Below are 15,337 nucleotides of genomic sequence, written 5' to 3'. Positions count from 1 at the left end.
AGGTTTTAAGGTTTTCCTGCTGATGGCTTTGCTGAAGGTGAGACTTTAATACTTTTTCCTCTCTAATTCAACCTGCATGTTAGAAGGGAAATGCGCAATTGGATTGGCTTCCCTATAACAATAAGAACACATGAATATATAGAATAAAAGACAAATGGAACAATTAAATGAAAACAAAAAAGGTAGTAAAATTGATCCCTTACAGAAATTAACCAAACATAGTCTGATGAATTAAACTGTTTCCCCAAAGCATAATAGTCCAACAAAACCAATGAGCCATTATTGCAGATTTCGGAATTAGACTAACTGCTGATCACTTTGGTTTCCAGCGTCTTACCATGGCTTGTTTTTCATTAATAGTAAAACTCACCTTCTCTGCGCCATTAAGAATTGTATCAATTGTTGAAGCCTGCTTAAAGACCACCAGTGCATATAATGGCTGCACCGTAGAGGGATCCACCTTTTCCATGTAAATTGCTTCCACGCAGTCCCCATACAAGTGGGTAAGAAAATCTTGTACTTCCTTCAATGAAACTGGATATCCCTTCGAGAATGTCATGAACATGCTTCTTTCCACTTCTGGTTCTTCCCTGATATTCAATTGCCTTGTGATACCACATAAGTTTGATTCAGTGAAAGGTGATAGGAGGGCTTGATTCATCGACTGTCCTTCACCAAAGGGCCTGATTTGTATTGGTATAGTAGTATCAAACACCCTGTTACTGTTACTACCTTCTTCACCAAAAGGCCTTATCATGAGTCGATTATCACTTCCCCCTCTACTGCTACCCTCACCAAAAGGCCTTATCATGAGTCTTTCTCTATTATCTACCACCATTGTTCCGCCATAATTATGAGTTGCTCCCCCGATGATGCCGATGGGTCTACACAAGATTTGAGTCATTACTGGTTGGGTTGCTAAACTGGTGACAATAGTCCTGATTTCAGACAATGCTGGTTGGATTGAATTAGTCAATGCCTGCCATGCAATGTCCTCAAATCCTCTAGCATAGATATTCTCCATAATTTTAAGCATACCCTCCAATGCTTGCCTTCTATTATTATGAAGAAACTGGAGAGAGATGCCTCTATTTGTAAGGACATACATGAATGGGATTTCATTAAGAGGAGGGGCAGGAATTCTACCTGTTTTGATACAATCCAAGCATACCAGTGTCTCATTTGATAGAAAACGAATCAGTGCATTCGAATATGTTAATAGCTTCAAAATAACCTGGGGGATTCCTAACTCTTGAAGCCAGATCCATAATGTAATTATTTCCCATGCTAGTGTACTGTCCCGGTTGAACTCAATAACCTGACGAGAAAATAGCATCCATTCGAAGCTATTTTCGGGCGTCACTTTTGCATCCATGGTATTGAGACAAATCTTCAACTGAAAATTTGAATTGGTACAAAGATAAAACTGATCAACATCAATATGCAAATTTGATAAATATGGACTAATTAACAAAGAGTTTATAATTTTAAGGGTGGAACACAGTTAACTTAGCAGACATATGGACAGCTATCTTGACAGTTACTGCATGCAATCTACCTTGTATAGTAGAGCTGAGAAATCAAATAGCAATTTATATCTAATTCTATGCTCCTAATCAATCTCTTTTCTTGTTTGAACATATATAAAATGATTGTGCCTTGATGAAGAATTTAAGAATGACATAAAGCACTTAAAAATTAAAGTAAAACAAATTTGATTTTATGAAAATAGAAGTAAATTCAAAAACCTATTCTTCATATTAGGCACCATTACTAAAATAAATAAATAATATTAGGCCTGAAGATTATTTGCAACTCTAAACACAATCAAAGTTGCCATTGGAGTCAATATATCCATACTCAATTTTCTTTTTCTTTTTATATTATCACAACTAAGCTATAGAGTTAGAGATATATCAATATTCAAATTCATACCTTATAGATAATGGAAGAGCTATGTAGTCTATCTCCCCCTCCCTCCCCCCCCCCTCCCCTCTTTTTTTTTTCCACTTCAAATATATTTGAAGTCCATGAATAAAATATACTTGCGGCAAATACTAGTTCAGTTAGGTTGAAAGAAGAGATTGCTTTTATTTAAATTAAATGAACAGTTCTTGTGCTGACATCAAAATTACTCTTCAAACATTTTTAGATTATGTGCAAACTAAAAGCTGGGTACTTCTGCAGCTTAATTATCCAGATCATGGCTCAGAAGATCTGAAATGGTATCATCTTGTTGCACACTTTTTTTAACCTACATAATCTAGAGAAGATGGATTCTTATTATCTGAGAATGGAAAGCTAGAGAAGCTCCACGAAACATCCACTTTGTTAAAAGGCTTAAATTGTTATTTACATAATTTGAATCACACGATTACATCACTATATAAAGTGTTGATAGAGTTGTAGATGTGTACAAGCACTTTTGGATAGAATCTAAAAAGTCCAGGTGTTGTCACATGTGATTGACTAAGAGTCCTAGTGTTATCACATATGATTGACTAAGAGTCCTAGCGTTATCAGATGTGAGTACCAAAGAGTATAAACATTATCGCATGTGATCGGTAGTTCTTGGTGATAGAGTTTGAGTCGCCTTGAACCACATCAGCTTGTCTGGATAGAGTCATAGTCAATCAAATAATGTGGGAGATAAGGATCGACACACTTAACCGAGCGGAGAGAATGTAGGAGAGAAACACTACATTAATACACCCCCTCAAGGTGGGGATTTGATTGGTCGAATCTACAGTTTGTCACGAAGAAATGAGAACCGGGCCATACCTAGCCCCTTTGTAAGAATATCGTCCAATTGATCCTTGGTGGAGATAAATTGGACACGCAATTCATGGGCTGCCACCTTGTCACATACAAAGTGGATGTCGATCTCCACATGCTTGGTACGGGCATGGGAGACCGGATTAGTAGAAAGGTATGTACCACCAATATTGTCACACCACAGAACTGGAGCATCAGTAATAGGGATGCTAAGTTCACCAAATAAAGAACGGATCCAGGTCAATTCAGCACAGGCATCAGCAACAGCCTTGTATTCAGACTCAATGGAGGGTTTAGGGTTTAGGGTTTAGGGTTTAGGGTTTAGGGTTTAGTGTATAGGGTGTAGGGTTTAAGGCTTAGGGTATAGGGTTTAGGGCATAGGGCTTAGGGTATTGGGTATTAGTTTTGGATTTAGTGTTTAGGGTTTAAAGTTTAAGGTAGAGGGTATAGGGTTTAGGGTTTAGGGTTTAGGGTTTAGGATTTAGGGTTTAGGATTTAGAGCATAGGGTTTAGGTATAGGGTTTAGGGTATATGGTTTAGGTCTTAGGGTATCGGGTGTATGAATTTTATTACTTTGAAGCAAATGAGAGATACAGAAATACAACAAAGGCAGAGACAGAAGATAGAAAAAGAGAAGACAAGAGTAATAATCACCAAATAATTAACTGATGATTTCCACTGCGCCCTCTAGCTCCATTTTCCCCAAGACAATAGCTAATCAAGGCACTAACCGACCCCTTTCCTACCACCATAACTGGGAAAAACCCTTGCAGCTAGAACACTAGCATACCTAGACTAAATGCAAGAGGGATAAACAGAAATAAAATAAAAAATATCCAGAAAGGGTAATATTAGGATTGAATCAATGGGAATTATGGGGGTTGTCTTGCCTACTAGGCTAGGACCATTTTTGAAAGGTTCTTATATATACGAATTCTTACGTAGGGATCTAATTGATTGTGTGACTTAAAAGGATTGGAAACAATAATTGTCAAGAACAGTAGAGACGTCATGTGAGTGGAATTCTATCATGTCATCGATGATTTAACGGTATTCCACGCTGCAACATGTCTAATGTATGTTTTAAATGAAATGAGATATATGATATGTTTAGCATGATTGAGATAATATGAACATGATTCTATTATGATATGTTTCTAATGCTTAGTTAAGAATGAATGATAAGAAATGGAATGTCATGAAAGTACATCAAGTTCATCCCATCAAAGGGCTTGGGAAAGATGGTATGTACAGGACAGAAAATTAAAGGATATGGAAAGACACTGAAGGTCCATCAATAATCACCCCTGTCAAAGAGCTTGGGAGGGATAGTATGGATTGGAAGTAGAAGTGAAAGAACAAAAGAAAGGAATGAAATATGCTTGAATGTTCATCGATGTCCATTCTATCAAAAGACGTAGGGTTCTCTTCAAAGGGCTTGGAAGAGACGGCATGAACTGGAAAGAAATGTAAAGACAAGTAAGGAAAAGTAACTGAACCCAAAAGTCCATCAACATCCAATTCATCAAAGGTCTTGGAATGAACGGCAAAAACTGGAAGGGGAGGTAAAGAATGGAAAACAAAGAAATGTAAAGATGAACAAGGATTTTCGTTGAGCTTATTTTCATTGTTAGTTTTAAATGCCATACATGACAGCCTATTTATGATCAGATATGTTATATTTCATATTGCAAATATTTTATGCTAGCTAAGGTTGAGTCACAGTCCTTATCTAGTCATATACAGATACAACGAACCTAGATGGGGTACATAATAATCCTTATCTTCAACATCTAATTAAAAAAAAAGGTTTTAGGTTCTTTTTCGTTATAACAATAATGTCTAAACCAGATTTTTTCTTAACCTTTCTTTCTCATAAAAGAAATATGGGCAGTATTCTTTATGGCGAAGCGAGCCCCTGTGCTTGCGCAACAACCAATGGGAGCGCACGCGGAGACATCAGGCGATCGGTCATTACCGCCTTTCATGGGATAGGGCAGTCATTTCACCCCCTCTGTGTTTGAGTGTGGGCACTACACTTCCCCACAAGAAACTTTCTTCCAAGAAATATATTCCAGAAAAGATTGCTAGAAAGCATATATCGACGCTCATTGTCAATCAGAGTGCATATTGAGAGAGATCAGAACTGTGGATTGTCATGCTAACTGGAAAACAAATTGAAATTTCTTGTGTCCTAATTGAACGATAAAGAAACATGATCCTAATAATATTTTTTGGGTACATGCAAATTCATCAACAAAGAATGAATAAAAATTTCCCAAAAGCAAAAAATAATCAAAATCTAGAATTTCAAATGATACCATGAGCCACCTTTTCACTAGATAAATGTGATCTTAATAAGGAGAGTGTTTAGATGATCCTATATTTGAGTTTACATGTACTATATCTGTAGCCTCTAATTACATGCAAGCAGTAGAAATTTCAAGGTTTTTAACTGCAAAAAAAAAAAAAATCATTTTATGCTAGGATGATCGAAGTCCCTCTGCACACCTTTAGGAAACTTTATTAGTGTGTGTATGTTAGAAAAGAAATACAAGCCATGAGAGGGAGCTTGAGTGATCCTGCCAAATACACAAATAAGAGGCATAGATAAAAGCTTAAGACTATCATGTAGAAACCAGGATAACTGAATAACTTACCTCTTCTTCTCCTTGCGACAACGCTGTTTCTTCCTCCTATTTTTCTTCTCCTCTTCTTTTCCCTTTATGTGATGAAATTTGCGCTTAGGAAATTTCAACAATAGAGTGCAATCAAGTCAATGCTTTATATGTTAGAATCTGATAAAATCTCTCACTAGGTTGTAACTGAAAGTGCATTTACTTCTCCTTCTGTCATTTTGAATTCTCCGCCCTTTAATTTTTTTATTTTTGGTAAATCGCTTTAATTACTTTCGTAGGTTAATCTTCTCTCATTTAACGAGTCATGCCAGAATCTGATAAAATCTATCACTAGGTTGTAATTGAAAGTTGTAACCACCGCATTTTGACACCTTGGAAGATTGTCTTGGCGATGATGATCAAAGCCCAGCTGGCTCGTGTGGTGACCAAATGGAAAAAAAAATACCAATATACCCTTACCCCAATTTTTGTAACCAGACTGTCCCAAGTAGTACCGAAACCCCTAGGATAGCCTTAGTTAACCATTTTAAGCCCACATGTGAAATTTTACTCCAATATGACACCTTTTATGAAAATGATTGTTTTGCCCCTGGCATGGTTCTATATCAGGACCGTCCGATTTGGCCCGAAACAATTTGGATGACCTTGTTTGGTCATATTAAGCTCCCAAGTAGAGTTTTGGCCAAATCCGGTAACTTTTATAAAAATGACCATTTTTTCCCTGGCATGTTTCTCGATATTCAGACCGCCTGATTTGGCCCAAAACACTTTGGATGATCCTTTTTTGTTATATTAAGCTCCCACGTAAAGTTTCGGCCAAATGTGACAACTTTTGAAAAAATGACTATTTTGCCCCTAACACAGTTCTCGGTATCAGAGTAACCCGATGTGACCCAAAACCATTTGTATCACCTCATTTGGTCATTTTGTGCTTGACATGTCATTTTAGTAGAATGTTCTAATCTTAACATCTAGTAGAAAGATCGGCTCATCCGGACAAGGTAGGGTGCTAATACCTTCTCATCCTCGTAATTTGTCCTCTTACCCAGACTCTGACCAGACCATATGGAATCATTCGTAACCCTCTTCCTTAACTAGGATTTGGGCTACCCACATAGGGTCCTAGGCCTACAACAACCTAGGGGGTGACTCCTTTCATTTTTAAATCATTCCTCCGGCATCCTCTCCCCCGACTCACTAATATGACCCAACGTTGAGGCGGCCCCCAGCTCCTAAGCGATCGACGAAAACCCAGTCCTCCGACATTGTGGAACCCTACAAAAGTGCATTAACTTCTCTCTCTCTCTCTCTCTCTCTCTCTCTCTCTCTCTAGTTAATTTGAATTCTCCGCCCTTTAATTTTTATTTTTGGTAAATCCCTTTAATTACTTTCCTAGGTCGGTCCTCTCTCTCTCGTTCTCCTTAATAGCCCACAACTAGAAGCTAGGATTTTCTCTTAAAATAATACACTATGACACACTTCCATTCTTCCATCCATGAAATATGATAAGTGTTTTCTGAAAGTTAGGGCTAAAATGAAAGTTTGAAATACTGCAAAGCTATTAGTTTATTGATATATACGCAAAGTGTGGAGCTTTGTCAATTCCGCAGAGAGATGGGTGGTCGAAAATGGTGATTCAATCAAGTTTTGGTATGACAAGTGGATTGGGGACCAAAGTGTGGCGGGCATCCTCTAGCCTTTAACGATTCCCAGCAATCTCACAGCCGTGGTTGCAGATTTTTTGGAGGAGGGAGGGTGGAACTTCCCAGTGACAACAGACCCAACTCTTACAAACGTGTTCACTGTTATCCAAGAGCAAAACATTAAGAGATCCCATAGAAAGGATTGTCGTGTGTGGGGCCTTTCTACTTTGGGTCAATTCTCGGTGGCATCGGCCTGGGAATCGTTGAGGGTGAAGGCAGCTGCACCCTGGTGGGGGTGGGCTATTTGGCATAGCAACTTGCAGCCTCGCGCCTCTGTGTTTGGTTGGAGAATGGTACAAGGAGGCCTTCCTACTGATGACAAGGTTATTCGCAGAGCCATACCACTTGTGTCCAGATGTGAACTCTGCAAAGAAGATGTCAAAACAGCCACACATCTTTCTTGAGTGTAATTTTTCAGTTCAAATTTGGAGGGAAGTACTATTTGGCTTCAATGCAAATTGGGGAGGCTTCCCATCTATTGAACTGTTGTTCTCTTGGTGGAAGACAAAGGCTAGAGTTATGCCATTACCAGGAATATGGGGTGCACAACTCATACTAACCTGTCAGCGGATTTGGATGGAAAGAAACAGGCGTCGCTATGACAATAGGTGCAGAAACCCTGTACATGTAACAAAGTTGATCTACAATGAAATCTTGATATGGACCAGCATCGATGGAGTCAGGGTCAAAACCGTTCAGGACTTGGTGTTGGCAAGAAGGCTGAACGTCCCCCTTATTAAGCTCACCATAAAGCACATTATTGAGGTATTTTGAAAACAGCCTTTGAGAGAGTGGTATAAACTCAACGTTGATGGCTCTTCACTAGGGAATCCGGGTGCTATTGGTGTAGGTGGAATCATCAGGAATCACCTTGGCGTAGCAATTAGATGCTTTGCTTCGTATCAAAAGGTGGGAACCAATTTCATGGCAAAACTGGCGGCCTTTCTAGTTGGAGTTAATGAGGCTCGTAGGTTAGACATCAATGAGCTATAGATTGAAACTAATTCAGCGGCCTTGGTACTTGCGATTCTCTCTGCCAAAATCCCTTGGTTTTTTCTACAGAGATGGTGGTTGGCCAAGTCCTTTCTGGATAACATCCAATGGAGAATTACCCACTGTTACAGGGAAGCTAATGCTGCAGCAGACGCCTTAGCAAATCATGCGGCTAAGCAAAAGAGCCAGAGCTATTGGAACACTCCATCTTCCTTCATTGCTGTGACAATCTCTTATGATATGCAGCGCAGGCCTTATTATAGATTTCCCTAGCTTGTTTGGGGGAATTTACGTGTATTTTGTGGTCTCTAGGCTGTGGTGATCCCTAGTGGCACTACCGAAGGGGATCATCTTGGTTTCTTAGAGATTGGTGGAATTTTCAAACATTCATGTACCATATTTTCATTATTTAGTAATACACACATTGCTGATCTTTAGCAAAAAAAAAAAAATTGTGAACATTATACATGGGAAAGTTGAAATTTTAATCCTCCAACGAGTGTGTTCTCAGCAAAATTCATTTGAGACCCATATTTGGAAAACCAGGTTTTGACTGGGCCGAGTCGCCCGAGTCCACTCAAATTTTGAAAAACCTGGTCAAGAATCATGTAGACTAGGTCAGGATGAAAAAATGACGAGACCCGCTCATAAATCATCCGAGTCAAATAAGACTCACTATTTTTAACCAAGTCATGACAGACTTGACAAGTTTATTCATTTTTTTAAAACAATAAAGTCGATTCACTTAGAAACTTAGTTGAATAAAATAGAAAATCCGTATTCTAAAACAGTAAGAATCCTCAACTCCTCGTCCGCTTCTTTTGTTCTATTTTTTTTTGTATTTTTATATTTTTCTGATTTTTTACTAATTTGTACATATTTATTGCATTAAAATTTTAAAAGAAAAAAAGAGTGACTCGCCTTGGCCGGGTTTAACAAAGTCGAGTCACCTAGATTTTCTAAAAGACGAGTCAAGCAAAAAAAAACCTGATTTTCCAACTATGTTTAGACCTACTTAATTACTTATTAGATCATTTACCCAAAAGAAATGCCAACTGGTTCTACATGGTAGTTTAGTTGACACAAAGGGTTATGAGACAGTTCAATAACTTGGTAAGTTTTAGGCTGAACTCTTCAATCATATGGCTGAATAAAGCGTTATGAATTCTCTTTTTGCCATGTATTAAACATGGTGATGTGATAGAGGACCCGATGTTCATTTCAATGGCTAAAAAAGTTGGGAAAGTATCTTAGTTGGCTAGGTTTGGTTGGCAAGAAATGGATAGAAAAGAAAAGAAAAAAATTCAAATTTTTTTTGAATTTGAGGAGAAAGATAGCTAAACACATAATCAATAATTGTGTCATGACTAAAAAAAAAAACCATGACGATACAATGATTGATTTATGTGTCTATCTCTCTCCTTAAATTTAAAAAAAAAATAGAATATTTTCTTTTTGATGTATCCCTTGTCTAGGTTACGCAAACTCGGATCGGGAGAGAATGATAACTACAAGAGCGAAATTTCAATTCTCGGCAGATTCGCACTATTTAAGTAAAATGAGGATAACTTCCAGTGTATAACTCGGTTTAAGGTGATTCCAATTGGATATGAAAGATAACAGGCAGGACTAAAACATTTGATTTTTGAGTTTTCTGAAATTATGAATAAAATATGGTGATATGGAGTCATGAAGTGGAGATCATTGCATAGATCTAAATCTGGAAAACTTATAGAATGAGTTTTCAAACTTGGTGTGCAATATAGAAATGAAAAGGGGATGTTATGAGCTCGGATTTGGGTTGAAAATGATGAGATGGATGTAACAAAAATATCATAACATGAGAGGAAAAGGTAGTAGATAGGTAGAGATGATAGTAACTCCAAGAAAGTACTCTTCTAGGTACTTTGGTGTAGGTAGACTTACCAACTCTTCAAGGTTGATAGTGGCAACACTTCTAAATCACCGGAGAATCTTCAATTCTTCAAGATTGAAGTTGAAACTCAATTTAGTTTCAGGGGGAGGAACTCAACTTGGTTCACAAGAGTGTTTGAAGCAACAAGATAATATTTCATTCAAAATAAGATGTCTTACAAGCAACATTGATAGGCCTTTTATAAGCAAATAAAGAAAATCCTAAAAGCTCCTACGATATCTCAGCTATTAATTTTCAGGGGTTGAGATTACATGTTTAATTTCCAAGAAAATAAAAATTATAGAAAACAAATAACTAAAAGTAGATTCCAAGACATAAGAGTTATTCCAATGTACCTTGATGCAAGCTTCAAGGTTGAAGTGGGTGTCCCAATAGAAAAGACTTAGAAGATGTTTGTTGCTTTGTAGTCTCTTAGCTAGGAAGACTCTCTTAGACTAATGTAACTTTGTAGTCTTCAAGGAAGACTCTTGGGAGAAGTAGCTGAAGGAGCTTGGACTAAGAGAATCTTTGAGAGAATGACTGCCACATTATCTTCAACTATGATAATTGAAACAATCACCAAGGAGAATGCCACATCATCATCTACTATGAAGCTTTCCACATGGCAAACCCTAGAATCTCTTACGATATCTCAACCATTGATTTCAATTGAACTTTAATAGCTGAGGTTAAACCTTTATATTGCATAATAAAAACTAAAAATGTTAGTCATGAGCATGTTTTGCATTATGGGCCTAAATGCGAGGCCTTAGGTTGGGCTTGAGCTTGAATATGGGCCGATCTCCGACAATCATTTGGTTGGCTTGGTTCAGGCCTGCATCACTTTTCTTTTCTATCTATTTCTTATTAGCCAAACATAGCAAAGTGAATGCAAAGTAACAACATTGCAAAAAAAAAAAACAATTGTACTCATGCCATTATTGTTAAAGGAGGTGCTTGTCTAACATATGTCTAATATAACAATGGAATGGATTCAAGCTATAGTGGGCCCCATACCAATAGGAGTGGGCCCATAATATGCTTGGAATCTGAGCCATCTATCATATTACGCATGACCAGTTTTATTCTGGATTCAAGCTATAGTGGGCCCCATACCACTAGGAGTGGGCCAATAATATGCTTGGAATCTGAGCCATCTATCATATTACGCGTGACCAGTTTTACTCAAAAATGAAATGACATTTTTGTAATTTTATCAAACTATAAATGTGCCTAAAGCTCGGCCAATGGGATTTCATGGGTCTTTTGTAATGTTGGGGGTATGACGTGTCCTCTATTCTGTCACTTACGTTTGTGAGCTGATTATGAAGGGTCGTTAAGAGGCTGAGGGTCCGAAGAACCACTATGGCTTGAATCCATTCCATTTTTTAAAGTTATATGGGTATGTTGGTAAATTGTACTAATATAATGTTGTTATGAATTTGTAGCAAGAGTAATTCTCTGAATCTAAGAGAAGCGTGAGGACATATTGCTGTAATCTTATTCTCGTTGACAGTTAAAACAGTTCTCATCTTGTTGTGGACATAGGCAATCTTGCTAAACCACATACATCGGTGTGTTGCATTGTGTGAGCATTTGTTGTGATTTCCATTCGTTTCATGCATCATTTTAGGTTTCAGTTACTACATGTAACATGAACTGATTAACGCCTATCAAGTCTATACCATGTGGTGACGGAGGGAGAGATCCAAGGGACTTGGCTCCTGTCCAGCTGTGGTGGGAGCTGGACAGTCCAGCACCCCCTTAAGATCATTACACCTGGCCTTTAATACATCCAACGGTCAGAAAACATGATGGATAATTTTAATTCATCGTCGAAGAATCTTGAACCTTACCCGACTTCATTCCTTAAAACCTCTCGTATCTCTTTGTCTTCTCCCTTTCTGCGAATGGATCCTCCTCTAACCTTTCGGCCAGAAACTGTTCTTTGCCGGGATTTGCAAGAAACCAAGCCAGCTTGGTTGACTCTTTATCCAACACTGGATGGTAGTTTCTAGCATTGGTTAAGCTGCGTTTGTCGTCAGCTGGTGTGATAGGATCTAGTTTTTCTTAACCATTTTATGGATGACGACCACAATGCACTTTCGGTTTAGGTTTGGTTGTGTTTCTTTTCTAGAAGAAACACATCCCTTGAGAAGGGTGCTTCATGGGGGTTCTCCTCATCAATATGTAGAGGACGTTTTTTGGACACTTGTTTACAAGTGTTTTACTCTCTTGTAAAACAATTTTTATGGTTCTTATATTAATTAAGAACCATAAAAAATGAAGAGTTATAGAGACATAGAAGCAAGGGAAGACCCAGCTTGGGCAATGCCATCAGCAGGAACAACCCAAGCTACAAACAAAAAAACAGAAACAATACCTAGCAAATTAAAGAGATATCTAGGTCTAAATGATGCATGAGAATAAAAGTCACATGAAACAATTAAATGAAAACAAATACAGTAAGTACTGATCATCTAATGGAATATTGATCCCTAGCTTACAGAAATTAAACAAAATTTTTTTTTTTTTTTTTTTTGGTAAATAAATTAAACAAATTAATATAGTAGTGTCTGATCGATAATTAAAGCTGTTTTCCTAAAATAAGCATAGCTTAATAATTAAATAGTCCAGCAAAATCAAATGGATATGATCACTTTGGTTCCCAGCGTCTTACCATGGCGTGTTTTCCATTAATAGTAAATTTAACCTTCTTTTTCCCATCAAGAATTGTTTGGACTGTGGAAGCCTGCTTAAACACCACAAGTGCATATAATGACTGCACTACTTTTGGGGGAACCACCTCTTGCATGTAAATTGGTTCAACACAGTCCCCATGCAATTTGGTAAGAAAATTCATTACTTCCCTCGCTGAAACTGGATACCCCTTCGAAAATGTCATGAACATCCCTCTTTCTTCCTCTTCATCTCCTACTACTTCTCTCATCATATTCCATTGCGGCGGCCTTTTTGTTGTTGTGATACCACCACCACCACCACAGGCGGCTTGATTCATCGCCGACTGTCGTCCTTCACTACCACCAAAGCCCGGCCTGAATTGATCAATTGTATCAAACACCGGTCTGTTTCTACTACTGCTACCTTCACCACCACCACCACCACCACCAAAGGGTCTTAATCTACTCCACATTTTTTGAGTCGTCATTACAGCTGCTGCTGGTTGGGTTTCTAAAGTAGTAGTAGTAGTAGTAGTACTGGTGGTGGTGGCAATTATACTCCTGATTTCAGACACTGCTGCTTTGATTGCCTTAGCCAATGACGTCGTCGTCGTTGTCGTCTGCCGCCACTCGTGAATGTCGATGTCCCCAAATACACTAGCATACATATTCTCCGTAACTCTAAGCATACCCTCCAACACTTGGCTTCTTTTATTATGAAAAAACTGGAGATCAGAGATGGCTTTATTTGTAAGGCGATCCATGAATTGGATACCATAATTAAGAGGAGGTCCTGCACCGGTTTTAATACAATCCAAGCATACCATTGTCTCCTTTGATACAAAAAGCATCACTGTCTCTGATGATGTTAATAGCTTCACAATAATTTTAGGGATTCCTAATTCTTCAAACCATAACCACAAAGTAATGGCCTGCCATGCTACTATAATCTCATGATTTAGATCAATAACCAGACGAGAAAATAGCTTCCCTTCATCTGAATTGAACCACCTAATTAGTCCTTTCGGCATCGTCGTCACTTGTGCAGCAGCATCCATGGTGGGCGGGTGGCTGTGTACCGACGAAAACTGATCAACATCCTCGATATGCAAATTTGATAAAAATATATATGGACCAACAAAGAGTTTATAATTTTTTTAAGCTCTACTATACTCTACTCTACCTTGTATAGTAGAGGTGAGAAATCAAATAGCAACTAATATCTAATTGTATGTTCCTAATCATGGCTCAGAAGATCTGAAATGGTATCATCTTGTTTGCACACTTTTTTTTAACCTACATAATCTGAAGAAGATGGATTTTACAAGAATCAGCCTAAACCCTAGAGTAAAGAATATTTATTATTATCTATAGTGGTTTTGTTTTTGTTTTTGGGCTTCCCAGTTTTCATGTAAATTCTTTTGTTCTTCTTAATATATATACGACCTTTTAGCAACAAAAAAAATATTGTATATGATTAAAATAAATTATTATGATTCATGAAAATATATTAAATAGCGACATAACAAAAAAAAACGCTATTGAAAAGCTATATATAGTGGTGGTTTTTTATTACCGCTACTATATATCTCGAAGCGGGAATAAAAAATTTCTCCCAAATACGTATTAGTCAATTAGTAGTGGTAATATCTTACCTTGCAAAATATAATGTTATAGTAATTCTTTAACGCCGGTTACTTTATACCACATTTAATTTATAACAATTAGCAGTGATAATAAGAAAATAATTTCTAAAAGCTGGCAAATAGCAATGGTAATAGTTTACCGCCATTGATTATAAACAAATAACAGTGGTAGAATATTACTACTGCTATATAGGGTATGCTAGTCTCGATAGCAATGACAATTTGTTACCATTGCTGAAAGTGTTTATATAGCAGCGGCAAAAAATACCTCCGCTATAGGCTCTGCCTTTGTTTCATCGAGTGTTGCAAAAACATCCTTTTCATGTGGTGAGTCAATAGCAACATAAATGGATTTCCTTTTCTTCTTTCACAGCATAGGATTGCCATGACGCATAATGGAAATTGGAGAGATTGACTCAAAAGAACAAAGTATGTAAGTAAATTAATAAGTTGAAACTGCACTAATAGTATGAACTAATTCCAACCTCTCAACATAGGAAAGAAATATACTCTTCCACAACTGGAGCCTCTTCTTAAGCCTATCAAGAATAGGAGTACACTGGTAGACAAAGAGCCTAGAAGAGATCAGAGGAAGGCCCAAGTAGGTAATTGCAAGTTTGTCAATATCACACCCCGCAAGATCCTTGAGCTGATCTTCAACATCTATAGAAACTCTAGAGACAGAAATCAAAGATTTCAGAGTATTAATAGATAGACCAGACATTTTAACAAAGAGACTCAAGGCATCCATGATAGTAGAAATAGATAAAGTTGAGCTTCATCACTTTGCACTTGGGAAAAAAACTCTAAATGCTTTTTCTGAACTATCCATTCGAAACATGAGGAGAGGCCTTCCAACCAGAGAGGGCAATAGAGGGGAAAGAGAGCATCTTTCTTGATGTCTCTTGAAAGAGCAAAGAAGCCAACAGGAGAACCATTCACCAAGACCAACAACTGAACAGTAGAGATGCATAAGTGAACCCAA

General features: G+C 37.7%; 1 protein-coding gene across 1 annotated transcript; it reads right to left on the bottom strand.

Annotated features, from left to right (window-relative positions):
- Positions 1-313: 313 nt before the first annotated feature.
- Positions 314-1,375, bottom strand: LOC122650481. Its single transcript, XM_043843893.1, has one exon. The coding sequence runs from the start codon at positions 1,373-1,375 to the stop codon at positions 314-316; it is 1,062 nt and encodes a 353-aa protein (XP_043699828.1).
- Positions 1,376-15,337: the final 13,962 nt, after the last annotated feature.

The sequence above is a fragment of the Telopea speciosissima genome, chromosome 2 (genome assembly GCF_018873765.1).
Source record: "Telopea speciosissima isolate NSW1024214 ecotype Mountain lineage chromosome 2, Tspe_v1, whole genome shotgun sequence".
Lineage (NCBI taxonomy): Eukaryota > Viridiplantae > Streptophyta > Magnoliopsida > Proteales > Proteaceae > Telopea > Telopea speciosissima.
The sequence above is the reverse complement of the archived record's forward strand: the minus strand, read 5'-3'. Positions and strand labels throughout refer to the sequence as shown.

Bases quoted from the DNA above. Each gene is read 5' to 3' on its own strand.
- LOC122650481 (XM_043843893.1), bottom strand. From the start codon at position 1,375: ATGGATGCAAAAGTGACGCCCGAAAATAGCTTCGAATGGATGCTATTT.